The 23,384-nt window shown below is 41.1% G+C and overlaps 1 protein-coding gene across 1 annotated transcript in view; it reads right to left on the bottom strand.

The window, feature by feature from the left end:
• TMEM178B (transmembrane protein 178B) overlaps nt 1-21,099 on the bottom strand; it is a 311,456-nt gene extending 290,357 nt beyond the window's left edge. The window contains exon 1 of the mRNA XM_044087283.1: nt 20,964-21,099. Within this exon, the coding sequence (XP_043943218.1) occupies nt 20,964-21,099 (136 nt within the window). The remainder of the gene's footprint in view (nt 1-20,963) is intronic.
• Between the last annotated feature and the right edge of the window lie 2,285 nt (nt 21,100-23,384).

Raw genomic sequence — 23,384 nt, 5'->3', positions numbered from 1 at the left:
GTGCATTTACTGAAATCTGTCTTAAGGCTCCTGAGAGCACACCAGCACTACCAGACTACAACCCAAACCACACATTTCAGCCACAGAACATGGACTGACAGACATGGAGGAGCTGTATCCATATTCATCATGGATACCTACACCCCCAGGTTAATGGGGCAGCATGATACCACTGTGATCATCCATGTGCAGTTAACATCAGCCACAACTGCAATGTGGAATGTGGCCTGCTACAGATCACCCTCCATGAAGCAGGACCTCCACTCCACCTACCTGGAGACAGAGGAGAACATGAGACAGTCCTAATGCGCACCCTGGCATTGGTCAATGTCAACTACCATACCATTAACTGGGAAACTTACTCTGGTACTCACTTCCAGGACCAGCGCTTCCTGGAATGTATCACCTCATATGCCCTGTTTCAGGTGATAACCTCCCTAACGTGGGGTGGAAACTACTAGATGTGGTCATCACCAACATGGGCAACAGGTGCACCACAGCAGAGGTTAACCAGTCACGGTTAGATCTGACCATGAACTATTCACTGTTTCCACACCCTAGCATCTCCCCCACCCACGGATACCACAGTGTATACCTTTCCTACAGCTAAATTTACACTACTAGTGACAGGGGTGGGTGGTTTCACAGCCCCCATGCTAAGGGGAAACACTGCTCAAGATACAGACAGATTTACAAATGCAGTCTATAAGCACCTACATGGATGTATAGATCATGCCATCACTGGTAAACCAAGACTCACTCCTCCTAGACAAGGACACTGGTCTGGTGAACCTCTGCAATAAATAGGCGATACTACAGAAGCAGGACAGTGTTCCAGACATACAGTAAATCCCACGAAGGGCAGACATACATGACCATTATTAATATGATACGTAGGTCCCTCATGACATCATCCAAGGCTAACATCAGCAGGAGAATACGCAAGGATTCGAAATATAACCACAAAGCCTTATTTGGCTATGTCAAGGATCCACATGGTGACACACAGATTTGCACTGTGCCGGTGAAATATAGCACAAAATATGTTGACCCTACTGATATCGCCAACATCCTTGCAGATACATTCGGTGCATACTTCACCCCCTAAAGAGCCCACAACACTACCCAAAAGGTACAGTATCCCAACCATCAGAGACACACAGGTGGAAATGGCCCACTCTAACAGCAGAACACAGCATCAGTGGAGGCAGATGTTGACCCAGACTGCATCTTGCAAACTGTACAAGACAACCTGCCCCCCATATATTAAGCATTCCTACCTCAGCCTCTTCACAGGCTACATGCCCATACAATGGCACATGGCAACAATTATTCCACTCCATCAAGGTGAAATCATAACTGACCATGGTAACTACCACCCGATAAGCCTGACTAGCCTGGTCTGCAATGGTATGGTTCACATCCTCATGGCACTCATTAACAATGACATTGGTAACCTTCAAACACGTGACCCAACCCAGGTCAGCTTGGTTGAGTGCAGTTCATGCCTACTGAATCTGTTTGACGTCTTACATACAGTCACTAAAACATTAGATGATGGGGGAGGTGGTTCACACATACTACCTGGACCTCACCCAGGCTTTTGACACCATGCCCCACTCAGGTATCATTGAACCCACATGGTATGACTAGCGGTCTCCAGGTCCAACTCTTGAACAGTCACGACTGGTGTCCCACAGGACTCAGTCCTGGTTGCCCTACTGTTTGGGATATACATCTCAGATGTACAGGCAAACACAGGTGGACTACAGTAGACCATACTCGGCAATGACTGCAAACTGGGAGCCAGTATTGATAGTCCAGCTGACATGGACATCCCTCAAGGGGCCTCACAGAGAACATCACAGGGTGCCAAAGACACAACCTCCAGCCAAGTGCCACTAACTGCATGGTCATTCCATTGTGGAATTGGCACCCACGTATTAACACATGAGTGGCAGCCACTTTAATACAGGTGAGGTAATGGGGTATCTGGGGACTAAGGTAGATAGTGATCTCCCCTTTGACAATCATATCTCTGCAGTAGTTAGGACATCATTCCATGTAGGCCATCTGATTACTAAAGGATTCCCATCTAGACATACTGGGGTTATAGTGCCCCTTTACTCATCACTCATCAGTCCCATCATAGGGTATAATAACCCATGTGGAAAGTACCTCAGAGGACACATCCAACAGCTGGGTGGTCCACAAATGTACCTCACCAAGGGGAATACTGGCCTCCAACATATGGCCTATGCAGCCGAACTGAATAAACTCCTGCTTTACTCAGTGGCATCTTGTTTACCCAGAGTTGATCTCCGCTGGCCAACACAGCCATGTCAAACGCAGGCTTGATGGATATGCTCCACCTATGGGAATCCATGTCACAGTGAGCCACACACTGTAGTGCGCTGACCTTGCCACAACAATAACCGGAAGATGCTGGAGAGACAGCTTCCTGTCACAGACACTCCCCATACTTTGGAACAACATCCCTAACTACATTATACAGAGCCCCTCACTAACACTCTGCAAGAGAAACCCTGAAGGGTGGATGGGGAACAATAGATGCACCCCAGGGATCCCGCCATTGGCTCTGCTCCACAGAGTGATGGTTAATGAATCAATGGGGTGGCAAAAGCTGACACATTTTGACTGGCCTTATGAATGGCCTCTGGCAGTTGGCCAAGTACCTACCTATGAATCTATACATACAGTAACCTCATATGCTGATAGCTTAATTTACTGTTCAGGTGTTGACTTACCTTGTGCCAATGGCTGTTGTGTGTGCAATAGTTGAGGGCTGCCTATGTTGGATGCACACAGTAGACTGCCTATACATGACAATTTACAGATAGTCTTGTGTGTGTGCCATCCATTTTTACTGTGTGTGCAGGTGGAGAAATGTGTCAGTCCCTAGGTTCCTACTCTGTCAGTGTATGTGCTATACATTCCGTCTTTGCCAAGGCATGGGCATGCTGGGCATGCATCCGTCTGCCTACTGGGGCTGGCTCAGGGTGTTCATGGTCTGAGTACCTCTGTGCCTCTAGGGCCCTTGGCAATGGTGGTGGGCTGTGAGGGCCTTCAACATTCTGTCCCTGCTGCAGCTGTTTCCACAGGACTATATTGTGTAGCATGGCACACACTATGAAGATGTGGGCACATGTGCCTGGAGAGTACTGCAGGGCTCCACCAGATATGTCCAAGCAACGGAACCGTGATTTCAGCATCCCAAACACATGCTCTATGATGATTCTGGTTTGTGCGTGTGCCTCATTATGGCATTCCTGCATGGATGTGTGCGTGCATTTCTGATAGGGGTCATAATCCACGGTTCCAGTGCATAGTCACCATCCCCCACCAGGTGGCCATTTGGGATGTCCCCCCTGGCAAATAACTGATACAGCTGTGAGGCATGCCAGATGTGGGAGTCATGATAGCTTCCAGGACTGCCAGCACACACATCCATGATAATGCCCTGGGCATTGCACATGACCTGGCAGTTGGATGGAGGAGTATCCCTTGCGGTTTATGTAGTGGTTACCCTGCTCACCGGGTGGTGACTTGATGTGTATGTGCGTGCAGTCTATTGGACCCAGTACCTCTGGGTATTCTGCCAAATGGTGGAAGAGATGCATATTGCTGGCCAACTCCTCCTGCATTCAGGGGAAGTATATGTGCTCATTGGCATGTGGTAACATGGCATCCAGGAACTGGTGTAGTACCCTCGATGCTGATGCCTGTGAGATATCCATGATATCCCCAGATGGTCTTTGAAAGGTACCTGTAGCTAGTATTCTCAGGCTTACACATAACTTCATATCCACTGGGATGGGTTCCCCTCTGTTTGTTCTGGCTCTGAGGCGTGGCTGGCACAGCTCCACAAGTTGCTGTAGGTTGTCCCTGTCCACCCTGTAACGCTCTACTATCTCCAGATCATGTAGCTCCTGGTACATTACCCTGGGTCTGAACACTCTCCTCCTCTTCTGGTGACTGTGGTGGTCATGTGCATCATCCATCACACCACCTTCAGTCTCCAACACATGCTGGTGGATCAAAGCTATCGCAGCCCCTAACATGTACATAATAAAAGTTCCCCATCTATTTACACCACTGGTGCAGAGTGTATGGGAATACACAAATGTGTGTTAGGTGCTTTCACACTTTATAGTATTGTGCTATGGATGCTGCTGATGTAAGTGGGTGTGTATGAGCTATTCCAGCTGCTGCGTGTCTTATTTATGGGTTTTGCAATGAGTATTGCAAATGTGGGGCCTTTACTCTGGAGATCTACTTGCCTGCTTTGATTTATCTGTTGCCCTTTAATTCACTTTTAGACCTGGATCCCCTCCCATTCTCAGGCATGCATCCACCTGCCGTCTTTCTTGTTTTGTACTTTCCCTACCCAGTCATGGTGAAATGTGCCTTGTAGCTGATATACTGCATATCGCCTTTGTTCTGCTTTGACACTTTGCTGTTTTCTTTGCATTACAGCCCCTCCCCTTCCCTGTTCTGCAGGTAGCTGCTTGCAGCCTTGTTAGCTGTTGTCAATGGCCCACTGTAGGCTCCTAGGTGTTAAATAGTCATTTATACTCCAATTTCACTGCTGCAGCATTTCCTTATTTCTTTCCTATATCGCCGTGCAAACTCATTTACCAGGTTTACTCACATTTTCATCAATGTTCACATGCATACTTGGTTACCTTGTGTACTCTCAGCTTAGCATAGCTATGGGCAATTTGACACACCCCTATCCTACAGCTTTGCCTAGCTAGGGGCAGCCCAGTTTAGCAATGCTCCAATGTGCTTACAGCAATGGCGACACACCCCTCTCTTGATGTCATCTTTATCTCAAAGGCTCACCTTGGTGTTATAATGCTATGCTGTGAGGTGCATCCTTACACCAGCGGGGAATCTGCGATTCACTATTACTCCTCTCATTTGCATGGCATTGCCTACTAATTCCTAGCTACTGAGCATAACACTGTCACTGCTCCTTAGCAACCCTTGCGCCGTGAGTATGGTGTAGCATGCCTGCCATTGACTATTATGGGGAAATTGTGATATGTGTCTCATTGCAGTTTTATTTTATATTTTTATATATTCCTTGTGATCCCCTTTGCGCACCGGTGCCCTGCGCTTCCACGTCACGATAGTGTGACTATATATATTAAATGTTAATTTTATATTTTGTACATTTTTTTATGCCAATGGCTATATATTTAGCTATTGGCATATATTAACAATATATTACATGTGTTTGGTCAGCTGTCATGGCTCTGATTTTATGTTTGCAAAAATGTAAACCGTTTTCTATGGTTTACATTTCTGCATGCTTACACTATGCCTGCACCACTTCCTGAATCAGTATATAAATTCATTTGCATGCTACACTGCTGCACATGGGGTAATTAGCATACAAGGCTCAGGAGCTGTGTGGGCGTAGCGTACGCAGGTAGTGCACGTGGGAACAGCTCGTACCTGAATCGCTCGGCGGCCATCTTCGGTGTTAGAATGCCGACGCTACGCCTGCACCTGGCGCAAGCTTCATGAATCCCGGGGGTAGTCTGCTATGCATCTTTGAAAGCTGCTATGATTGGGTCTTGCATTGCACCACCGGAGATCTAGCTTATATTTCTGCCAGTTCTGGAGTATAATCAGCAAGTTCTGTACAATTCAAATTTATCACACAACTCTGACACTCACAATATACGCCCACAATATTTTCTAGAGCAGGGACAACTTCAGGTATGTTGCTTGTTACAGATGTAACACAGGTGCATTTCACAGCATTATCGCATCTTCCTTCTTTGTGGACTGCAACAGGATTTGCTAAGATTTAGCTCAGGCGAAGTATAAAGGCTTTTATAAGTATTGCTTTCAAACTCGTATCACTTGCTAATATTTATAATGAGGTCACTGAGTTATCAACCTTCTTTTTCAAATCTGCAGAGTACATTTGGAAGCCCAGGCACTGCAGAGTCACAGAGAATTAGAATAGATGTAACACAGTGTCACCAGCAGTGCAGTCATGTATAATAGCATGGCTGAATGGTGTAAATTTTACTACAGTGTCACACAGAATGTAATAGAAAAAGGTACAAGATGTAGCATAGCGCAGTGCAATAAGGCACAAAAGCAACAGATGTAATCCAGCATCTCCATGACTACTGAGTGATGCACACTTTCCCCGGCACAGCACAGTTATACAGAAGGACATCAGATGCAGTATATTGCCACCAGACTGAAAGACATGCAGTATATGGCAGTGAACTAAGCAGAGTTCCTACAGTTTGTGATGCTTGCAGTTTTTACATTGTCATACCAATAAGGTCCTAAAATCTAACATGATTCTTTATGATGAGTGACTCATACATAAAACTTTTGCAGGCAGTTAAAGCGACACAGTTGTAGAGCCTTGAATACTTCGACCTACATGCAGAGTTTTTGTGTATAGTAGATAGGTTGTCACAGCACTGATATGTCTGCTTTTATGTGTGGCATCTTTATCTCATTTAGGGTGGGAGGTTGGCATAATGGTTAAGGTGTTTACTTTACAGAGACTAGGTGCAGGGTTTGATTCTCACATTGACTAGGCCTAAAATGGCTCACAAGGGCAGTTAGCCTAATACTAATCTATCTATAAACTTGCAACATCAGCTTTTTTTAAATTTCAAGCAAAATATTTTAAACATCACCACCACTGGTCACAAGACTAACAAGCAATGAACCAAAGCTGGTTTGGTACAATTCATACACATTAAAAGTTAGAGAGTTGGAGAGATAGGTATGTATCCCAGAGACTACCCCATCTATGGAATAGGCTCACAATCCATGTGAAGCAGAGTTCCTCCCTAACCCAATTCAAGTGCAACTTGGACAATTGGATGAGAGACCGGAAATTCATCCCTGGTTTGGCACCTATGTCTCTAATGAGCACAGGTAACCTGTAAATGGTTCATCTCCCAGGCCCATGCTTACACTTATCAAGGGTATCAGAACTTGTCAGAGATTTTGGATGCATTGCTAGGCTTAAAAAAGCCCTTGTGGTTATTATTCTAGTAAACACCTATGAACCTGTGAAATCAACATATGGAAGTATAAGCAAACACAAACCAAAATTAATTAGAGCAGAGAGACATGATAAGTTTATTCTGATTCTAATACATATACTGTAGTTATATGGCTGAGCTCCACAACTGCCAACCATTAAGAAAGTATAGACTGCAAGCTCGTGCTATAGTTCATGAAACGTGTGTGTGTGTGTGTATTTATATATATATATATATATATATATAGTTGTAGTCTGTAAGTGTGGATGTTCATGAGAGCAAACACTCTTACAGGCTTGTTTTTCAGCCTCTTGCCTGTTTTCTGTGCTTTCCATGCAAGATTATGGAACAGCATGGTCTAGGAATTTTCCCCTTACTTCACTTTTCTGTGATGTCAGAGTTGGTATGTATAATTAGCAGGATGTGTGTGTGTGTGTGTGTGTGGGGGTATTGTCTTTTCTAGGGAGGGTTCAATCATGTTATATTCAATCTATTTTGGTATTCACTCACATGGACTATATATATATATATATATATTTATATATATATATATATATATATATATATATATATATATATATATATATATACATATACATATATATATATATATATATATATATATATATATATATATATATACATATATATATATATGTGTATGTGTGTGTAAAATGTATCTGTGCTAATTGATTCAGCATTTAAAGCTTTAACTTAACACTGACTACAGAAAACATGTTTCCCAGTTTGCATCTAAATCAGTACATTAACTTCTTTTACAATGATGACTAATCACTCTGCTGAGTAATTGTAGGTCAATAAAAACTGCAATACATCACTGGCTAAAGTAAATGCATTTTATCATGGTTAGAGTTCTCATTTTTCAGACATTAATTCTGCAAATTGTTGAGATCTTGTTAGGGTTTTTAGGCCAAAAAAAATCACCACAAAGAGTGCTTGTGAAGATAAGTGTCCTGGATTATAAATGGATTATAAATGACCACTGTGAAACAATTTAAAGTACTTAAGCTGGAGCAGTCAGGCTTGACTGAAAAATAATCAGGAGAAATTCCTTCTGATCGGCTGGTAAAACAAGATGCATACTAGTATGCTAGAGCTTTATTTGTTAGAATGTTTCTGTGGTCTGTTTCCTGGTTGCATAGCACGTATATATGCTCATAGGTTGATGGGATTTCTAATTATGCTTACAATATATTGACCTTCAAAAATATTGCCAGTGGAATCCCATTTTGGTATTCTTTGTTGCCTGTTTACTTATTATGGGGCACTCCTAGATAACTTACAGAAAAGGTAAAACAAGGCTGTCCTGACTCATAGCCCCATTTACTGCTTAGTAGTGCAGCTCTGCTCTACTATACAGCAAGAGTTTGGCACTGCATGTAAATGTGGTAACTTGGGAGGTGGGGCCTATGCTAATGACATCCATTAATATCCATGTGCACTACTTTGGAGGGTAAATTACATATATAGTGATTCAGAGATATCTGTACTTTGCAATTTCTGTGAAGTGCAGTGTGGTGTGGAAAATACGTAGGTGTATGCATTTATTTAACTGCATGCATTTGTACATTTCAATGATAGACAATATGCACAGAGTAAATCAGAGAACATTCAACCTGTTCTGACCACTGATCAAAGTAAGTAGTGTAGTGAAGGGTGAGCACATGACTGCTGTCTGACATGACCTGTGACTGTTATGGATGGACATATTGTGGACACAAGGTGTGCAGGCACTGGATGTGTTTATGCTTGTCTGTCTGTGTGTCATTGTATTTGTGTGTGTGCATGAGTGTCTGTGCAAGGTATGTGTCTGAGTGTTTCTATGTGGTCTCTACAATCAGACATGGTAGGCCAAGTAGCGCAAAGCCACAATGGATACCCACACTGCTCTACTCTGCCTAGCCATCCAATAGCAGATAAGGTAAATATAGTATGCAGCGTGTGTGTGTGTGTGTGTGTGTGTGTGTGTGCATGTGTGTGTGTGTGTGTGTGTGTCTGTGCGTGTGTGTGTGTGTGTGTGTGTGTGTGTGTGTGTGTGTGTGTGTGTGTGTGCATATGTGTGTGAATGCATTTTTCTGTGTGCATGTATCCTTGTGTATGTATACATATGCATGTGCGTGTGTGTGAGCGCATGTGTGTGTCTGTGCATTGCGCATGCCTATGTGTGGTCTACTAGGTGACTTAACTATTTACTAATGCAGTTTGTAGGGAGTTCAGCAAAGCTGTTGTTGTAACGTCCCAGCTGACTGTTTCATAGTCATGTACATTCTCTTTAATTAGATGCAATGTTACATGAAATGTAAATGACTAAATAACTGAAGAGCAGAGCAGCACAACTTGGCTTATCTATAACACAATTTGTTACTAGTACATCTTTTTGTATGAATACTAGCTGGTATTGGTTCTGAATCCTTTAACGGAGGTGCATAACTGTATTGCAAGAATTAATTTATTCTAAGGTTGTGACTGTTCCTTGTAATGAATCTGTTCTACTTTTTTCTATTATTTATGTCCATTTTCAGTAATAGGTGATTGGATCTTGTATCTGATCTGCTTGTTGTATGTTCTGACTACACGTTTTCAAACAAAACTGGGTCAGATGTGACTTTAAACAACAAGCACAGGTCCTTTCAATCAAGCCCTCAGGATACAGGGTAAAAAAAGGTGCTGTAATCCACCAATGTAGGTCACATGAAAAAAACACTCATTTTCTTTTTTTGTTAAGAATTTCTGAACTTTTTGGAACTGAGTCAGGAGGCTTGCTCTTTGCCTGCAAAATCTGTAGTTATATTTTCCAACTGGCTTGAGCATAAAAAATATGTGTTGAGTGGTTTTCTGGGATCTACTGGTTATGCCTTGGAATATAAGAGCTCCCCTACAATCTTGACAAATAAAAAATGAATAAACCTAAACTTGCTGAATTTTAATCCCTGACACAGCAATGCAGTTATGCATTTTACAAATAAGTCACTGCCTGTGTGGTGTCCATCACTGAATCAGCAATGATTGTTAACGTTTGTGAGATTTACTTTATTCTCCAAACTTCTGTGAACATGAAGTTAGTATATAAAAGTAAGTGGGGTAAGCTTCAACATGAAGTCGTGCAGGGTCCTTGCTCCCCCTGGAAAAATGTTTTTTGTTGATTGGTCATCAAACTGAACTTTTATTGGTTTGTTTCATCTGACTGACACTTCACGCACTTTGGTGTCAGGGAAACTGCATGGACTGGAGTATGAAGTATATCACAGCGTAAGCCATTCTGATTTTGTCTGCACCAAAACGATAAAAGTTCATTTCATTTTCTGTAATGAGTTGTAGGCATTGTATATCATTGTAAACTATTAATGTCTACTCATTAATTTTGTAGTTAAGGTATGTACATTTCTTCCGTGAATTGGCAATACTACTTTTAATGTGAATGTGAATTAGAATGTGAGACTGTTATATATGGAATATTGAGTTTGTTTTCACCCTTAATGTCATATCTATATTTTCCTGCTTACAATCATCAGTGGATTTTGATAAGTGTAGCTCATCACATCTCAACTGACAGGCCAGATAGGAGTGGTTACCAAAATAGAACGTGAATGAATTTCACTGGATACCTCACAACTCTTAGATGTACCACTCACCATTCTTGCTTTCTGAGTTTTCTCCTACAACTGATTTATTTACTCACTGAACTATGTAACTGTTAACTTTCAGATGAAAGTGTTTATATGTAATGCTTTTTTTGGGAGATTGATTTAGCTGCTTACGCATGATCTGTGCAGGGATCATTTGTGGCCTGCCCCTCATCTAGTGTCTTGGGTATTTTTTCAAAAAAAAAAACACCATCAGAGAAAGTAGGGTGGCTCCTCCCTAAAAGCAGCCACATTGTTCTGACTCTATTAATGCAAAGTCTGCAGTGTATTTTCAGGATAATGTCAGTTATTATGTGCTGCCTTTAATTCTGTACAGAATTTAAGTGATGCTGATTGGTCTGCGATTGATTTGGTATTCCATTTTACTTCCCTTATGTATGAAGACCAACAGCTATAAAAAGGAGATAGTGGTGGGTGAGATGGGCAGCTGCCCTGGGTGTGAGCAGCTAGGGGGCATGATTGGCTCTTTAGTGCAAACACTAATTGGCTTCCATTCTGTAATGTAATGTACAAACACAAATCATTTAGGCTGCTCCAATTGCTGGTTATGAATGCAGTTGCTTAAATGACAGTGTTTTATATGAACTGCAGCATGAAGCTCCTTCTTACTATTTAGCAAATGTATGAAATTATGGCAGGGAGCTTTGCTGAACTGTAGGAAGAACTTATTGCAACAGTTGATGAATGGAATATTTTTTTTCTTTCCAGGTCTGGAGTGTTTTGTGTTGCTCAACTTGATTTCAGCTTGAGAATGCTTTTGTTTTCATTTTTTTTCATTTGGTGTTCCTCAAATAGCTTGGGAAGGTTCACAGTAGATAATTGCCCAGGATGGCTGAGAGTCTGACTATGCTTCTGTGTGGTCTACTAGTGGTTGGTGTAGTAGGTTATTTTCAGGAATATTGTGAGGTGCCAGGAAGCCGATGTTACTAAAACCTTTTATGCTCTAGCTATCGTTTTCATTGACTATGTTAAGGGTCACTCTAAGTGACCAGGGATGTAACGTTTGAGCCTACTGGGGGCCTAAGACATTGCTCTTTTTCCCTTTTAGTGTGCTGACATTCTGGAAGGATATCTTGTTGTTGCACTCTGGTTTAGAAGCTAATCTGATTTCATACTCTGATCTCACCAGTTTGGACATTTTGGTAATCTCTTTCTGTAATTTATTCATACAAGATTTGACCATAGCTTCATAGGTTCATAGGTAGATACTAGGCTATTGGCCCTAGGGCCTATATAAGCTTAGCCAAATGGTACCCTGGCTTTCACCACCCAAGAAAATTATTTTCCTGTGCCTTTGTCGGGCAGAGCCACAGAAGTGATCCGCGGGGTGAATTTCCTATCTCCTATCCAATCATCAAGATTTTTCTTGAAAAGCGCTAATGAGGAGCTTTGTTTGATATAGATAGGTAGTTTGTTCCAGAGTATGGGAACTCTCTGGGACAGGAATCTATCCCTCCAGCATGTTCTGTTTATTGTGCTGACAAGGTTTAGGTCCCTAGAGCATGTAGCTCAGAGGGATTGGGATTTCTTTAAGTGGAGCATGTTCAACAGCTCTGGGTTTGACATAGCTTTGTATGTTAGGCAGAGATTGTCTCTGAGTAGGTGATATACGACGGAGTAAAGCTGGTGTTTTTTGAGCTGGTCTGCATAGGGCATCTTTTTGAGGTCGGTAATCCTCTTTGTGAGGTATTTCTGCGGCCTTTCCAGTTGTTGTTGATGTCTTGTGAGGTACATACCAAAAGGGGCATTGTACTCTATAATGGATCTAATGAATGATAAGTAGAGGGGAACAATGACCTCTTTTTTCCTGGATGAGAAACGTTTTGTGATGGGGTGTGCCACGTAGAAGGATTTCCTGACTACTGTGGCAATGTGATTATCAAAGGATAGACTACTGTCCACCTGTGTCCGAAGGTCTCTTATCACACTTTCGGTGTTAAGTAGACTACTGCCTATGTGGTAGTTCATGGGTACAGAGTTTTTACCAAAAGGGATGACAATGCACTTTTTGGCATTGAGCTTGAGGCCATGGCTTTGACACCAGGCATCTGTCTCAGTGAGGTCCTTTTGTAGGATGTCCACATTGTTAGGAGTTTTGATTATGGCTCCTAGTTAGCAGTCATCTGCGAACTTTGTTAGCCAAAGACCTTCTGTGTACTTCAGAGAAGTAGATACCAAACAGGAGAGGACCCAGGACTAATCCCTGTGGTACTCCATGTGTCACTGGTCTGAAGTTGGATTTAGAGTCTGCTACTTTCACAGTGTGGGTTCTGTCAGTGAGACAGTTGAGTGGGGGATAGTGTTGAAAGCCTTGGCGAGATCTAGATAGGCTGTGTGAACCACCTTACCCTCATGTATGGCTTTGGTGACCGCTTCAAAGAAGTCTATCAGGTTTAGGAGACATGATTTGCCTTTTACAAACCTGAACTGGGTAGGGTCCAGAGATTGGAGATTACCAATGTCATTGTTTATAAGTTCCATGATGATATATTCCATAGTCTTGCAGACCAGGCTCATCAGGCTAATGGGGCGGTAGTTCCCAGGGTCCATGGTGGCTCCCCCTTTGTGGAGTGGGATAACTGTTGCTGTGCACCATTCAGTGGGCACAAAGCCTGAGGTGAGGCTATGACTGAACGTGGTACTTAGGTGGGGTGCCAGTTCGTTCTGTAGTTCGTGTAGAATACAGCCTGGGATGTTGTCAGGTCCCATGAATGCTGTGTTCTTGACTTTGAAGAGTGTGTTTTTTACCTGTGCAGTCATGATTACAGGAACTTTGCATTCTTCCAGTAAAGAGATAGGCCCTTTAGGGGGTGTGAGAGGGGTAAAGTTAGCACTGAACCTATCTGCCAGGATGTTGGCAATATCAGTTGGTTCTGTATATTTAGTGGCATTGTGCTGTAACTCAGAGCAGATCTGAGTGTTGCCATTGAGATTCTTGACATAGCTATAGAATGCTTTGTGGTTGCCTTTAGAATCAGTGGTGTCAGTTCGTTCTGTAGTTTGTGTAGAATACAGCCTGGGATGTAGTCAAGTCCCATGGATGCTGTGTTCTTGACTTTGAAGAGTGTGTTTTTTACCTGTGCAGTCATGATTACAGGAACTTTGCATTCTTCTGGTATGGAGATGGGCCCTTTAGGGGGTGAGAGAGGGGTAAAGTTAGCACTGAACCTATCTGCCAGGTTGTTGACAATTTCAGTTGGTTCTGTATATTTAGTACCATTGTGCTGTAACTCAGAGCAGATCTGAGTGTTGCCATTGAGATTCTTGACATAGCTATAGAATGCTTTGTGGTTGTCTTTAGAATCAGTGGTGATTTTGTTTTCATAACTAGCTTTGGAGGATTTTATGAGGGATCTCAGCTTCTTACTGAGGCTGACCAGGGAGTTCCTCCAATCATGGGATTTTACTCTTTTTTGCAACAGTTTCTTTCTTCTGTTGTAGAGTTTGTTTATGGCAGGGGACTACCAGATTGGCTTCCTTTTTTGGGAGGATAGCATCTTGGTTCTGTTAGGGATTACACGATCCATGCACTCGTGTAAGTGCTTATAAAGTGCATTTGTATAGGATTCAGCAGTCATACCTCTATTGTCCGTTAGCATGGGTGTCGTGAAGTTTGCCACTTCTGTCTTAAGAAGCCTGAAGTTGGCTTTGAAGAAATTTTTTACGGTGGTTTCCCTAATGGGGGGTGGGATGTGGATGTCTAGGGTGATTAGCTTGTGGTTGGATATGACCAATGAGGAACTGACCTCTGGTGTGGAACACCAGTTGCCCATGTTAGTAATCACCAGGTATAGGATATTGCTGCCCCTGGTGAGGGTGTGGGTAAGTTGATCCAAGGTGTTGGAATTTATGAATTCCAGAAAAAGTTGAGCACAAGAGTTGGTACATGAGTAGTTTTCCCAGTTAATGGTGGGGTAGTTGAAATCACCCATTATTAGGGTGTTAGGTTGTACCCTAATATTTTCCAGTGTATCAAGAAATGAGGAGTGGGGTATCTGTAGCAAGCTACAATTTGGATTTCAGTCTTGCCCAGAATTAGTTACACTTGGATAATCTTGGGTGCATTATGGTGAGCAACTAGCCTGGAGGTGTGGATATCCTTAATGAATATGGACACACCTCTGCCTTTAGTGTTTCGGTCCAGGTTAGGTGGCCAAAAAGTGTGGTATGAATTATAGCCTGGTAATGCAGGGGTGCTCTCTGGAGCCTTGAACCAGGTCTCAGTCACTGCACAGATATCGATTTTCTCCATTTTAAGGAGTGCCTTGAGTGAGTGCATTTTGAGGTTTAGACTTCTAACCCTCAGATTTTGCTTGCTTGTACCTGTTACGGTGGTGAATTTGTCATTTGAACCTTGCTTAAAAAAGACACTATAAGGGTGGCAAGAGCTTTAGCCAGTATCCAGAATCCCAAGGGTGACAGGTGCAGGCCATTTCTGGCAAAGCATTGTGGTTTGTCGATCATGTCATCCCAGGCAGACAGATACTGGATCCCCTTAGAATGACACCAGAAGCTTAGCCAATTGTTGAAGTCAATCATTTTGTCCTTGTACTGTGGTATCATTCTGGGTGATGGCAGGATGCTACTCAGGGCTAGGGTCATATTTGCCTGGGCTACAAGATTGGACAGCTCCTCCATGTCTCTTTTAATGTAGTCTAGGGAGTGATGTCTCAGGTCATTCACACCAACATGGACAATGACAGAATCATATTTGTACTTGTGGAGTGACCTGAGTGCGTGTATTATGTGGTGGATCCTGGCACCCGACAGGCAGCTGACAGTAACTTTCTCCTTGTTCAGCCTGGTGAGTGGAACATCAGTGTGCCTGACTATAGAGTCTCCTATGACTAGAGTGTTGGGTACGTTGTTATGCCTTATGGGCTGTGGTTAAGTGGCACACTGTGTTTGTGGGCTATGTGTCATTTGGGTTGTGTTGGGGGGTGGAGGTTGCTTGTGTTTCTGCTTTGGAGATCCCTGTTGCTTGGGTAGATTTTTATTGAGAGTCTCCGTGAATGTAGGTGTGTGTTTTGTGTTTCTATGTGTGTGTTTTGGTAGTGTAGGTTTTGAGAGACAATGTGATGAGTGTGGTGTGGTGCAAGTGTTTACCTTCTCCTTTTGACTGTCTAGTCCAGTCTTGGGTGAAGAGAGCTTTGCTTCCAGTTTGGCTATATAAGTGCATCTCTCACAGGTTGTAGTGTTGAGTGGTAGGAGGAGAGGGTTGTCTATGTACATGGGACAATTGCTGCATTGCCCCAAGATGTCCAGATTCATTAGGTAGACAGGAGAAAACACTGGGAGCTGACCCTTAGACATGCCTGGATAGGTGCTTATTTATTAAGTACTAAAAACTGTTTTCCTCTAGACAAGTAAGGAAAGTTGAGTGCTGTAGTAATTTGTAGCTTATTTAGTGCTTACAATGAGTTCTGAACAAGTGCTGAGCTCAAAGAAACAGGTTTGAGTGCTGAAACTAAAAAAATGGCTAGTTCTAAGAAACAAAATTAAGCTAGAAGGCTTCCCTCCAACACAGAAAAACTTGGGGGCTCAGACACTTTCAAACAGTCCTGGATACAGAAAATCTGTATCTGGACTAGACGACTTACAGGAAAGGCAGGAAACAAGCTTAGAACATTTTTTTTTACAGTTTCTGAAATGGTATAATGTATTTTTCTTGTTGTATAGTCGTTTCATTTTCTAGTTTCACCAGAATGGTTTATTGTTCATACTGGCATTATATTGATATCAAATATATATTGGATGCAGCTTTTAATAATATTACCAGAATGACGTGAAGCCTCCAGTGGTAGAATGCCAGAGCTATTTGAGACTATATCCCAATCTGGCTTAGTGAGTGGTTTATTTATATATGTGTAGATTCCTTCAGCATAGTCAAGAAAGGAGGTGAGGTTTCTCCAGTTTGCATGCACTAAGTTGTTACGTTAGATATGATAGTATCACTACCATTCAATAATACATGATGACTCTTTGTGGTAAGAGTTGAAAGTGATGCTTGTTATTATAGTATTACTTCTTGCTACTTCTAATTTGGAGAGTGAACAATTTGTTCTGAGTTATTTTCATTACCAAAATCCAGCAATACGTGGGAATGTTATTGTTGCAGTGATTGAAGTCCCTCACTTGAATGCTACTGTTTATATTTTCCATTGCAGTAGACTATCATGGTAGACTTTATGCTCCACTGTGGCCTTGGAAGGAGTTGTTTATACCCAGTGGTGATGAATTGATTTATCTCCTGCAGCATTTTATTTAATATGTAAGTGTTGTAATTCTAATTCTAAGATTTTTGTCTATTAGTCTCAAGGAAGTCTTGTAAAAATATTGTTACATAACCCCTATTTTGTTTAGTCTATAGCAATGAAAGAAGTCCTAATAACTATCAGAGTTTGATTCCCCCATCCTCCATTTTCCTACAGTGTGATTCTCAGCAGGTCACTTAAAACCTCTCTTGAAAAAAAGAGGGTTGCGTCACTGATTTTTAAAGAATTTTTATTGGTTATTGGTTTTATTTAAACCTTGTGTGCTAACTCATTTCTGTATTAAGGTCTGATGAAGAGGATTGTCTCGAAAGCGCTTACCTAAATCTGTGTTTTGTAATAAATTTTAAATATTTCATTCTCCAGCCTACAAGTCTCTTTATCTACAATTATACTTATATCTTTGGGATTTTGGCTCCACCATCTCTCTATTTTCTACACTTAACTACAGTGCTCCCTGGTTATCCCTGAAAGGGACATTTGTGTCCAGTGGCCAAACTACCACTTTCGTTAACATAACCCTAGTGAGAAGTATTGGCTGGGGGGAATGGAATGGATGGAAAAAAAGTAGGAAAAGGATTTGGGGCTGTGTATCACAAATGGATTGGATGGAATGGAACACCAAGAGCTGAGGGTAGTGGCAGCAGCCAACAGAATGCTGGGGTGTATCCTTGGGGAGGTAGATTTCAGAGGCAAAGACGTAGTGCTTGTACTTTACAGGAACTCTGTGAGGCCAAACCTTGAGTACCATGTGCAGTTCTGGAGGCTTTATAAGGCAGCACTATCAAGATGATGTAAAGAGTTCAGGAGAATGCTACCAGAAGGTTCCGTAGGTCTGAGGGGGAAGGATGTAACTAGTGACTAAGCAGCTAAAGCTCTTCTCACTAGACACCTGAGGAGGTAAAAGGTAGGATGATGCAAGTGGAAAGATGATGTCAGGGACTTGTGAAGGAGTCATCCTGAATAGAAGGGACACAGAGGGAGGAGGAGCACAAGCAGCAGATTGTAGGGGCCTGCTACCCTCTGGATGAGTGGCTGTATTTATTTCTTTATGGGGGCTATGGATGCAGGGGCTGAACTATTGGAATGCTTGGATGACACAGAATTCGTGGTAGCAATAAAGAGGGCATTTGACAGGTGGAGAACAAATAAGGGAGAAAGCAGAATTGTAAGGAAGACAATATTAAATGTGTTAAAAGGGTATGTTAGAGAGGCTTCTGCCATCAAGGGACTATGATGTCATGTACAAACACAAATATTTTTACCCTCGTGCAATTTTCAGTACCAGTAATCAGTGTAACTGGTCACATTTGTTCACTTTACATTTAGATGAAGCGATCTGTTTCTTCTACACCCCATTCTATTTATCCTCAACAGTATGGCACTAATTAGAAAAAGAAGACAAAAACTGAGCCACTGCTCTGGATAATGCTTTCAATCATATGCCTAATAAAGGTATGCAATCATTGTTGAAGCAATATTATAAAGATAAAACTCCATAGCATCAAAGAAACACCAAATTTAACTTTTTCTCCAGCAGTTGCTTTTGTGTCTAATTCCATAAGTGGTGAGGAGATTCCATAGGTTGCCGCACTTTATCTTCTGAGTATCAAAAGCCCATTCCCAGTTCTGATACCCAAAAACAATAAATATGCTTAGTCTCATCTCAGCCCCTTTCCTACAGGATTTGTAAGAAAACAAAAGTTACACCAGGTTCTTTGAAAATTAATAATCTACCTTCCACCATGTATATAGCAGGGTGCAGACACATTGATATAACCAGTATTTATTTTAATCAACACATTAATTAGGGAGACAAATGTGCCATTATTTTGGAAAAAAAGGGATCACAATGTTCATGAATAAAAGTGAATCATCAGTAATTTGCAATAACTTTTATCTCTTGCACTGCCTACTCACCTATCAATAATTCTGGAGAAATGCATCCATAAATGGCTTCTTCAGTACATGAGGAACGACAGCATAATGTCCTCATCTCGGCATGGTTTACTACTGGGTCAGAAACCTGCAACAACACATTTGTCTGTCTGTCTGTTTGCCTCCCTCATTGAACCCAAAAAAGGCCAGCTTAGCCCCAATCAGCATGTTGGGACATTATTCCTAGAAAAACCTTCAACGCTGCAGAACACACCAGTTTCCTGTGCAGAACTAAGCTGTGGGATTGCTAATCATTCTCTACAGTGGTTTTCTAGCTATCGGAGCTCTGCACTCCATGCTGTCAGATACAAAAATGTCAGTTCAAAACCCAGTATTATCAAGTTAGGAATCCTGAAAGGATCTGTCCTAGTCCCACTTTTACCCAGAGTCTTTGTAAATTATATGATCTCCCAGTGTGCAACAGTCAGACTATTAAGTAGTATGAGAAGATGATTGGTCTTTGGGAAATTCTTTGGAGCTTGGTTTTGTTGGCAGGCTGTGATTAGTGATAGACATATCCTAACGTGGAAAGTAGGATACTAGGATATCTCTGTCTCCCTTAGCTATAGCTTAAGGAGTTATATTTGTCTTAATTAGTAGGAGTCCTCCTTCTACTGAGGATATATGCAGCAGTTACTGGAGATGGGGAGAGATATTCGTTTGTGCAAATATCATGGTCTCAGTTTTCTTAAAATTTAAGTATAATATAATATAATTAAACCAGACTTAGACTGTGGCAAGAAAAAGGGAAAGTGTGTCCTTGATAATTTACTCTGACATATTACTTGTCTAGATCATTGTAACATCTGAATTATTAACAAAGATGGTGATCATTAGTTTTCTCAGGATAAGCCCGGTGCAACAACACATGGAAAGTTCTAGTTGAAAGGTAGTTCTTCATCTAGGACAGGGAAGTAGGAAGAAAGGCCATATTGAGATACCACCTTAACAATAAGAGGTGCTGGCATGCCTGACATGCTTAGTTAGATTAAGAATGATTAAGAATGATGGCACCAGTGAGTCTGCTTTCATCTCAGTTATTGAGGATAACGTCAGTAAAGGGAAATGTAAACTGGGAGTAACAGTAATGTGACCTTTCCTGAGCCTATGTTGCTGAGAATTCTGCAAGAGTTTAGACAGATAAACTATGTAAGACTTTTGATAAGAGAGACTGACAAAAGATTGGGTGATATGAAGTTAAGAGGGGATCTATTTTGGCAGGTCAGTGAGCGGGTACACAGAAAGCAAAAGATTAATTATATGTTTGCATGGCATATTTAGAAATTATATCTAGACAGGTAGCCATCTTCTGCATCTGTTGATTTGTTGGATGGTTACAAGATTAAGGTAAAAGGAAGGAATATAGGCTTTTAGAAAAGGTTATGGTTGAGTAAGGTTAGGAGAGTGACAGAAGGTAGTGTGGTTATTAGGTTCACATTCATATTAAGTAATCAATGGCAATTTCCTCAATTGCCAATAATGACAAATGTAATTTTTGAAAATGACTTTCGGAGATACACAAAAGATTTTTTTTTTCAAGGGACAAATCCCACTGCACCTCTCATGTGGAGGGAGATCTCACTCCTCCATTTCTATATATTAACTCCACTGTAACACTACCTGAGGGGGGGATAAGTACAATCTTCCTTCAGGTTATTTAGATTTTATGGAGTACTTAACAAGTTGGCAAATGTTGCTCACATGGTTTAAAATCATATGGATGCTGTGCTCAGCTTTAGATTTTTGACTTTAGTTTGATTTTTTTTCCAAGAGTGTGCTAAACTTGTTTTAGAATCTCATAGGATTTCACGATGGCCTAGTATGTTTTCAATTTGTGGTAATCAACTTTGGCCTATAAGACAGTTTTTTTTTAATGCAGTTTTCTGGCATGCAAAATGTATTAGGCTGGAATGTAAATAAAAATCTGTAATGTCTTTCATGGCCTGATTGATGTTCTTTATCCCTACCAGTATATTATTTTTTTGTTTTCCTTGTTAGTTCATGACTTGACTGATGTTATTATTCATCCTTACTAGTATATTGTGGTTTGTTCTCCTTGTTAGTATATTCACCTGCCAGAGGCACAGCACTACTTGACTTGGTTCTTACTAATATAGCTACAGTATTCTGCACATCCACTGTTATTCCATCACTGGTTAAATCATACATTGTGCCGTAATAGTTTCCTCAAGATCCCACTCCTAAATATCCTCATATCCTATTTTCTTGGGACTTCTGCAAGGCTAATTTCCTACAACTACCTGATTACTTAATGAGTTCTAAATGCTCTCCACCCCAATGGAACCATATAGCTAAAGATGGCATTTACATCACCAATTTGAACTCCCAATTAATATTCTTCATGGGGCATCTGCTCTAGTCTGCCATGTATACAATGTCAAGTTCTAAAAAAGTCACTATGGTGGATCATCATTATCAAGAAACTCTATGGCAAGAGAAAAAATATATATACTTGCTGGCCCTAAAAAAATAAACTAAACACCCCTGTACTGAGAATTATCTCAAAAGGGTACATCATGAATCTTAGGAACAATATTCAGCATTGCACTGAGTTTACAGCCAAAGATACCACCCACTCCGAAGCCAATGAAATTGCAAATATACTAGTGGACTCAAGTCAGACGTCTCCCATACTCACCTCAGTTCCCCTCCCTCATACCATCAAATCAGCAGAGATCTCTCTGATTACCTGCAAACAAATACCAGAAGTTCTATACAAAACTAAGAACACTACCTCTACTGGTCCAGTCCAGACAACATACTGGACTGTTTCTTTGTTAGCATGAAATGTTGCCTCAGTGACTCCCTCACAAACCTATTGAGCCTTAACCTCCACATAGGGTATGTACCTGAGGCCTGTGGATCTGCCATTGTAGTACACCTCCACGATGATGGTCCTGATGCTGAATCTGGAAACTATGGACTAATTAACCTTACTAGTACCATTTATAAAATAGTGGAACACATAATCATGCCACTAATAATTAAGGATATCGAAAGCTTACAAGTCCTTGGCCCAAATCAATATGGCTTTGCAAAAGACAAATCATGCAAACTTTACCTGACAGGTCAAACAGGCACTAGAAAAGGCAGGTCTGTGTATGCTCTCTGCCTACATTTGGCCAAGCCTTTGAACACTATACTATTCCTCTCTTTGGCATTATAGAAGAACTGTTGCAGTTCAACCTAAATCCCTGTATATACATACATACATACATACATACACACATACATACAAATATTTCAGACATGGACAATAATGCCCTTCTAGTCTGTCAATATACCAAAATAGTTATTCCTATATTAACAGGCCAGGTTGTTCTTAGGTTCATAGGTTAATACTAAGTTAACTACCCTTGAGAACCATTTTAAGCCTAGCCAATTATCCTTTGTGAGACTCAAACCCTGCACCTTGTGTTTGTAAGGCAAACACCTTAACCATTAGGCCGCCCTCCCAACCCCTTAAAATATTTCAACTAGTGCTTGCTTTAATGAAATTTGTTAGTCTATTCCAGGCATCAGATACTCTTTTAGAGAACAAATGAGTACAGTTTGCATTAATATAGAATCTACTACATAGGTTGTCTGATGATTCTGTACTATTTTTTGATAATCTTAAACATTCAAATAGGTAGTTGTTTCTAAATGTCCTATATACCAGAATAAGGTCTCCTCTTAAATATCTGTCAGACATTGTACAAGTTCAGATATTTTATTCTTTCGTAATATCAGAAATTTTCACATCCATGGATGGCCATGGTATATTTCTGCTGTCATTTTTCTAGTTTACGCATGCTTGTTTTCCTATAATGTTTCCATATTGTTATTCCATACTCAGATTTAGGTCTAATGTAACTAACAATGATTTCATCATTTCTGATTTCATAGACTTTAAAAATCTTTTTATGCAACCTATAGTTCTATAACTATCACTAACCAACTAGTTGATATGATTAGAAAAACTCAAAGCTGGATCTACCCATATACCCAGATCCTTAACTGAACCTGCAGCTTCAATCCTTGTGTGTTATATTAAACACTCACCTTTCAAACTATGTCTCCCAAATCTCCTACATTCAGTTTTTGATGCATTTATTGGCATATTATTCTCCCATGCCCATATGGTCGATTCAGTCAAGTTCTTTTGCAGACATGACATATATGTAACACATGTAATCAGTTTACCAATTTTCATCTGCATACAGACTGTAGAACTCAGGTGAAAAGGATACATCTGAAAGATACAATTTAAACAAGTTTGGGCCTAGGACAGAGCCCTGTGGGACACTCTGACTGTAACCTAGAATTTACCTATCCAATTGCCGTATGATACTTGTCATGTCCTATTAGTAAGCCATGTAGCTATCCAGCTTATCAAGAGTACATCATTACCTAGTTGTTCTAATTTATTGGTTAGTGTTTTGTTTATGACT

Source organism: Protopterus annectens, chromosome 11.part0 (genome assembly GCF_019279795.1).
Source record: "Protopterus annectens isolate FY-2018-M chromosome 11.part0, PAN1.0, whole genome shotgun sequence".
Classification (NCBI taxonomy): Eukaryota; Metazoa; Chordata; order Ceratodontiformes; family Protopteridae; genus Protopterus; species Protopterus annectens.
The sequence above is the reverse complement of the archived record's forward strand: the minus strand, read 5'-3'. Positions and strand labels throughout refer to the sequence as shown.